The sequence below is a fragment of the Gastrolobium bilobum genome, unplaced genomic scaffold, assembly GCF_033153095.1.
Source record: "Gastrolobium bilobum isolate Gb01-03AN ecotype WA unplaced genomic scaffold, APGP_CSIRO_Gbil_v1 utg909, whole genome shotgun sequence".
Lineage (NCBI taxonomy): Eukaryota > Viridiplantae > Streptophyta > Magnoliopsida > Fabales > Fabaceae > Gastrolobium > Gastrolobium bilobum.
The window spans coordinates 1278007-1285901 of NW_026895707.1; the positions used below are offsets into that span (position 1 = coordinate 1278007).

The window sequence follows — 7895 nt, forward strand, 5'->3', positions numbered from 1 at the left end:
TTTGATAACGCAAGTAATAAGGGATGGTTCCATTTCCATTGGACATTCATCTATATAATTGGATGCATAAATAACTGTTCCTTTTTTTTTATTGACAAAAAGATATGCAGGTAATTGTTTACATATGAAGATATCAAATCCAGTGGCGTAGCCACTCCTATGCCAGCAGTTGCCTTGGCACCTGTTTGGTTTTAAAAAAAATTATTTGTTATATATAAATATATAATTAATTATAATTAACTAAAATTAAATTTATAATTTGGTACCGACTAAATAAATATAATTATATTTATGTTTTTCAATCAAAAAAATAAAATTCAATACCCAAACCCTTTTACCTAACCCATCAATTAAAATTACTTTCAAAGCCTTAATTTGTGACTTACAATTGCAATCATAACAAAGGCTCAAATTATTCTCAAAGAGGAGATGCTACTTACTTAAAATAATTCGTAGTGAAGGCTCAAATTATTTTCAAAGAGGAGATGCTACTGCAGCTTATAAGATGATCACTTCCTTTAAATTTATCTTTAATTTATTATTGATGAAAGAGATAATGAGCATCACTGAAATTCTTTTTCAAGCATTACAACAAAAATATCAAGATATTTTGAATGATACAATTAGTTTAAAGTACAAAGTAACTTATTCAAGAATTACGAGATTCTATCCTTGGAGATTTTGTCAGTTTAAAAGAGCGTCGTTTACAATTTTAGGTATGCATTTTTCTATTATATTTTAAATTATTTATTAAATGTTATTAAGCATATATTTATTATATTTGTGTGTTTTCATATCCTTAGGACAATGCTTGGTCCATTACTTATTGGGATAGGTTATTCTACCTACCGTTTTTTCTGCCTACCTTTGCTTACCACTCTTTAATACCATTGGATCAGAATCTCAATTACATTTATTATTTCTTTCTCTTATTAAGATTCTGATTTAACGATGTTGGAGAGTGATAGGCAAAGGTAGACGAAAAAAATGGTAGATAAAATAACCTATTCCCTACTTATTATGCTGTGAGAGGAAAGTGAAATTCTAATGTTTAAAATGCTTATCGAAAAGGTTAGTCCCTTTCATTTAACTGTGTTTGCTACTTTTGCAAACCCTGCTATCTCATCAGTTATTAGTCTAAAAAAAACAACCACTCATTGTGTATTATATTGAAAAGAAGAACAAGAAAAAGTTATGCCCTATTTTTTTCTTCATTTGCATACCCCAAAAATAAAATAAAATAAAATGTCTTCCCCACTTCTTATGAATAGTTATGACTCTGCTTCTTACCGAACATAAAAGTCAGCTGCTAACTGCTAACTAGATCCTCTAAGGCTAAGATGTCATCAACTTTTGCATTTTAGAGACTCACTTTCCTCACCCATATATAATTGGGACATCATTAACTTTTGAAGTAGGCTCAGTTGATATGTGAGGTACATGTATACTTTTTTTTTTTTTTTTTGGGTATACCATGTAAGCTTTATTAAGCTGTAGTCTTATTTTTTTGTGTTGATGAAATGAAACTGACATGTTTTTCAAGATAACGAATTACATTCATTATGCTCAAATGATGGAAGGTGCTATGAGACCCCAAAACTTTGGCTGCTAGATGCCTAGATCCTTCTGAGTTCAGGAAGAGAAAGATTTTGTATTTTACTCTATGCTGATTTCCAATATCAAAGAAGTTGCAACTAATTTTGTACTTTTTTTTCCCCATTCTTCACAATATCTTTTATTGACAATATGAAGCCCAAAGACAATATATGGACAAGGGAGTGAGATGCATTCATTTCACTTTTAACAGGGCCTATTGTAGGTGTGAAATAATTGGGTTGTGCTTTGTGAAGGTGAATATTGAAATAAATGTGTTCAATGTTTCACAGGAATCTATTTCTTCTTGATTATGCCACATTTTCATACATAAAAGTTTCATACTTTTATGGATTTTTTTTTATGTCACGTTCACGTAAAAGTGAATGGTTCCATTGACTTTTATTTGAGTGTGATATAAAAAATATTTTTACAATAAAAATTGAAATATTTTTTCCTACTTTTATATGTCAAATTATAATTTGCAACAGGATAGGGTTTAAAGAGTCTATTCCTTTTAAGGGTTTTTTTAAAATAAAATAAAAATCATTAGAAAAACACTTTTGAAATATTTTAGAACGGTTGAAGGTTATTCTGGAAAGTTCGCTGACTTGCATTTTCTTGACCGTGGCTGAGGTTTTGCAACTGCCAGCACTGTCTCCACTCCTTAATTAATGACATTTACTCTGTAAGATAGATATGTTATAAACAGAATATATATTTGATCCATTTATTAGTTATAAAATAAACGGTAACTTTGGTAATTGGCATCCTGTTAGACATTCGTCTTTCTATATCTGACAAGAAATTGAAGCTATAATTAATTGTTTGACTCAAATAATGGGAAATTTTAAATGAATAGTCATTGCCAAGATTGAAAATATGTAAATCTATAAATGATTTAATTTATATATCTCTTACGAATGAACTATCTTCAAATGATATACTCTAAGAGGTGTTTGGTTGAGGAAATTTTTTTGGAATAGTAGGAAAATGTAATAGATAGAGAAATAATTGGAAAGATAGATAAAGTGAGATAGGTAGAAAAATGTAAAAAAAAGTTGTTTGGTCGAGAAAAACTTTACTGGAAAAATTAGGTAACTTTATGAAACCAACAGTGCATTAAAAGCCAGATAACCGATTTTCCGAAAAATCCCACCTTCAAATTGGGTTTCTAAACACTGCGGATATCTATGTTTCTCATAAATCCATACAAATTGAATAGATGGGTTTTTGGTGAAAATACATTGAAACAAACATGGTGTTTCTAAAAGCCATACTTGAAAAACATAGATATCCGCTGAAAAGCTTCAAACACCACCTAAATGATTTTGAGCTTATCTTTTATAATCCACCCTCTTCTTAGACATATTGAGGCCTTAGGTTGGCTTGTCGTTTCTGTTGTGCTTTGTTTAAAGCCTTGAGTTAAACAAACCTTGTGTGATTCTATACTACTCATGGATAACATCCCGTACAGCATTAATAAATTAACTTAAAGAATGAATCTCACAGTAATCAAATTTTTTATTTTTTTATGTGATAGAATTCCATCAAGTGGAATTATAATGACCTATTCGATAATCATAACTATATAATTAAAAGTAACAAGATCATGTCTTCATTAATTAAAGAATTTTCCAATAAGTTTTGGTATTATATGTGTTTACTTGGAACATTATAAATTCCAGAGAAAAATCACATATATATATATATATGTCATTAATTACCAATTATGGTATATATAATATGGTCCTACTCTAGATTCATGAACAACTCGATCGGTCATGCTAAAAACAAACGGTTGCTAAGATGAATGGCTTATTCGCGAGCAATGTCCAACTCATTGTTACAGTAACATTTTGTCGTGTTGGATATAAAAGCAACTGATTTATATCCAACACTAGTCCAACCTCAGTCGGTGAGTTTTGAAGTTGTGTGTGACGCGATTCTAACATTATATATTCTTCTAACTCTCTGGTCTCTATCTACAAGAAATAATTCATTAATTAATTATATCCTATCATGTTAGATTCACATAAAATCGAATTCATTAGTTGAACTTGAAAGCACATTGTTATAACAAACAACACGTGCGTCTGTGTGTATTTCAAATTTTAGTTTAAAAAAGTCATATTCAAAATTTGATAACTATAGTCATGGATTATTTCGTTTGATGTCCATGTGTTTGTGAGTGATGTTTACAAATATTAAAGCTAGTTTGGATTGGCAGAGGATGAAGAAAACTGAGAAATTGACGTCGTGAAAATATGCCTCAATAAGAGTTTATAGGTGACTTTTAAACAAAACATCACGAGCAGAATTAAATTTACACAAAATCAGACTGATATATTTCAATCTTATCAATTAAGTTAATATTTGTTTATTATGTTATCTTTAATTTGAAAGGGTGGTTAGTTGAGATTTTGATTTAATGGTGTTGGAAAAGAATAAGTGGAATAAATATGAAAAAATGTAGGCATAATATCCTATCCCTTATTATTATTATTATCATCGTCATCATATCATCATTACTTTTATTTAGAGGCCGTAGTCATTGATAATGCAAAAGTTGAAACACAACACTTGGAACTTGTTATGTGAATAGAGTTTATGATCCTACCATTCAATTTACTTAATTTCACTTTCGAAAAAAAAGAAAAAAACTTAATCATACAATGAAACATATTTAATAGACAGAAATTTAATGTGGTTATAAAATATTTGTAGATGATCCTGATCCAAATTTTAATTGTTTTCTTGATTCTAACGATTTCATTGTAGAGGTTGCATACTTTAAAAGTGGATAACATAAAGTGTATACTTAAATCTTACGTAAATCGTTGGGATTAATTTCTCTCACCTGATATAATTAAATGGATAATGTGTGTGTGTATTTATAACTTTGGCGTCTATTAACAAGCTAAGTATACAACCAGAAAAAAAAATAAACACTTTAATTTGATGAAAATAAAATTATTAGATGAAAATAAAATTCCATAGGAATTTGGAAAATTGTTCAATTTCATTACGTTGCTGATCACTTTAATTAGGTGCAGGAGAACTAAAATAGTTTTGCTTAGTAATTATTTGATTGAGGTAAAAATATACCCTAGATCCTAGAGGATTTTTTTTCTGGCTTCTTGAAAAGGAAGAAATTTAATTTAATTATTTTTGTTTTAAACTCTGAATTCAAACTAATTAAAATAAAATTGTTAAGTCGCCATAAGAAGTTGAGAGCTATCTCAACATATTACTGAGATGGCAAAATAAATTGGGTCCAATGGAGCCCAAATATGGTGAGGGATCGAGTTTTTCAACCCACCTAACTCATCAAATTCATTTTTTTAATTTTTTTTTTTAACTTTTACCTTCAAATTTTTCAACCCACCTAACTCATCAAATTCATTTTTTTAATTTTTTTTTTAACTTTTACCTTCAAATTTTTCAACCCACTTTTAAAAGGGGTAGACAAATCAAATTAATTCCTTCCGCTTTGCCACCCTTGCCATAGAGATTGCTCTCCATATGCCTGAATTGTCCATCAATTGACTGTTTATGATTTGAACGGAGTTGAATAAAGTCTCAATTTCAATTAACTATTTTTTTTTTCCAAAATTTCAAATGAAAAATCATATATTTCTGAATACATACAAAATGCAACTTACATAATTTTTTTTATTAAAAGTTCTACACACACACACATGCACAAGACATATAATTACAAGAAAGTTCAAGACAACTAATAGTGGTTTAGTAGCGTGACAAAGGATAACTTCACTACACAAGCATTGGACTCTTTGTTCCTACGAATATCTCTTCATTTCCTCCATTTGCATATTTAGGATTCTTCCAAACACTTCCACTCTTAACAGCTAATTACAGACTTGGCCTCTTTTTCTTTTTCTTTTTGGTGTTTCTGTTATATATCTTTTTCCTCACTGACCCACCAAAAGCACCCTCTAGAGGTTAAAAAAAACTCAGTTTATATTTTTGTTGGCAATGGCACAGGTGGGGACACCCTTAATTAGTTGTTTTTCTCTTGTAGTAGCCACATAGAGAAAGCATCAAGGGTTCTTGTGTCAGCCCTGTAATGCTTCTGTGTAAATTCAAGAAGACTTGGCCATGTGAAATCTGGATATTTTCTTGGATTCTCCTTGTTAACGAGATCTTTTGGAGGAGTGACCACTTTTTCCATGTTTGGACATAGAAAAAAAGCAAGTGATTTTCTCACAATTTTGCTATTTACAACTGCTCTATGCATGCAGCTCTTGAAAATCCCATTTGATAGAGCCTGAAATATAAATCAGAACATATTAATTATCATTTCAAGTTCATTACATAAGCCTAAGAATTGGTGAAGAATATAACATGTGTATCTAGTGTTGCATGTTATTCGATTATTTCTAGGACATTATGGACCTACTGAATATAATATAGTGAATTTTTCAATTACCATCCATAAAGCAATATGAGAACCTTCTAATAATATGATCCATACCATAAATGTGTCACCAATGTTGACAACGAATGCATCTTCTTTAGGAGTAACTGAGTACCATTTTTCATCCACAAACACTTGGAGACCCTCAACTTGATCTTGGTGGAGAATGGTGAGGGATGTGGGGTCACAATGAGGACCAGTTCCTAAAGTTAAATCAGGTTTTTGGCATGGTGGGTAGTAATTTAGTCTCATTACAGAGTCATTTCCTTCATAGAAATCTCTGAAATATCTGTTGCCAACTCCTAGGCTCATCCCCAGAAGCTCCATGATCCCAAGGGAGAGATTGCTCATGGCTTCACAGTAGTCTTGGTACACAGTCCTATAAAAAATGGAAACATTATGTGAAATTTTTTTATTTTATTTTTTAAATGAAGAAAAAACAAACAGGGGTGAAGGCATTTATTCTGCTTGGTGAATCTTTATATATGGGCTTCATGTTCATGTTTGTGCTGAGCCTAAGAGAAATAAAGTTAAAAATGAACAAAAGGAAAAGAATTGGATTTTTTCAGAGGAAAATTTTATAGAATTGATGTAGCAGCTAATTCTATCAATGGTTTAACTAACACAACAATTTCATATGATTGATAACAAAAACTTTTTGTGTAAAATAAGCATTTCTTGTGAAAAAGGAGAAAACACTTTTGAAGTACTGAAAGTTAAGACCTTTAAAACTGAGTAACTATAAGTATGAAAGAGAACTCTATTCTATCTTACCCAAATTGCCTGAAATCCTCACCCATAACATTTACAAAGTACTCCTCCACAGTTTTGCTGGACTTATCTGTAGAGTAACCAAAAGAAAGTGTTTCCTTCCAAGGAAGTTTGGATGAGAACCTTCCTATGAAGCTATTAGCATAACCATAATGTTCTCCAAGCTTTCTTTGAGCCTTCTGCTTCTCTGATAAAGGCATGCAGAAGAAATCATCTATGAGCTTATGAGCTTGAGCTATGAGGTCACTATCAACTCCATGGTTAACAACAAGAAAGAAGCCATGCTTCTTGCATGCTTCATTCACTTCTGAACATGCAGTTGACATGGCTTGTGGATCTCCAGAGAGAAAGCCCTTCAAGTCAATTAGTGGAACTTGGAGTTTTGGTGGTGTTAGGCATGGCTTCTCATGGTCAGGCCATATGAACTGGGAGGGTATGTTAGATAAAGATGCATCAATACTCAGTTTCTGTTCTTTCATGTCATTTTCTTTGGTATTTTGAGGTGCAAGAAGCATTGGTGGATGAGGCACTAGCATGTTTGAAGTGCACAAAACTGCTAAATATTTTGTGCTATGCAAGAGGCTGAAAGAGTGATATGGCAATAGAGGCTATGAAGAGAGAGAGAGAGAGAGAGAGAGTGAAGAGAAAAGAGATATCACTGAATGGGAAAGACAAGGGAAGAGGTTAATAAAGGTGGTGAAATAGAGTGTTGAGAAAGGCCAAGATGATTCATTGGGGAAGTCGGGGAACAGATATGAGAATCTTAATAGTTTTTGTTTTGCTAAATTGTTCAATTTCTATCTCTATCATGCATCACTCTCCTTGCATGTTTGGAATGTGTCCATTATATATATGGAGATTACACGTGCCATTATTCACATCATACAAGTGGTGTGCATAAACATCCCCCCTTAAATTAGAAAAGTTGCCTCTTTTTTAATTATCTGACCATTCCACTACAAATTATTGTAGACTAAGAATAAGAAAGTTGCGTGAAGAATGCAAATAATTTCACTAAATGAAGAAAAGTAAAGAGAATATAATTCAAAATCTAAAATTAATATTAGGGAGGGAAACCTGTGGAAAAGGA

The 7895-nt window shown here is 31.3% G+C and overlaps 1 protein-coding gene across 1 annotated transcript; it reads right to left on the reverse strand.

Annotated features, from left to right (window-relative positions):
- Positions 1 to 5617: 5617 nt before the first annotated feature.
- LOC133293219 (gibberellin 20 oxidase 2-like) lies at positions 5618 to 7341 on the reverse strand. The gene is made up of 3 exons (XM_061491757.1): positions 6809 to 7341; positions 6092 to 6413; positions 5618 to 5884 (listed from the first exon to the last, which is right to left on the reverse strand). Exons 1-3 carry the CDS (start codon positions 7339 to 7341, stop codon positions 5618 to 5620), a joined length of 1122 nt encoding a protein of 373 aa, XP_061347741.1.
- Between the last annotated feature and the right edge of the window lie 554 nt (positions 7342 to 7895).

What these genes read in the sequence shown, in the direction of transcription:
- LOC133293219 (XM_061491757.1), bottom strand. Translation starts at nt 7,341, where the DNA reads ATGCTAGTGCCTCATCCACCAATGCTTCTTGCACCTCAAAATACCAAA. An exon ending in GAGGATTTCAGGCAATTTGG is followed by an intron (nt 6,414 to 6,808) that starts GTAAGATAGAAT and finishes CATTTTTTATAG; the next exon opens with GACTGTGTACCAAGACTACT. An exon ending in ACATTGGTGACACATTTATG is followed by an intron (nt 5,885 to 6,091) that starts GTATGGATCATA and finishes TTTATATTTCAG; the next exon opens with GCTCTATCAAATGGGATTTT.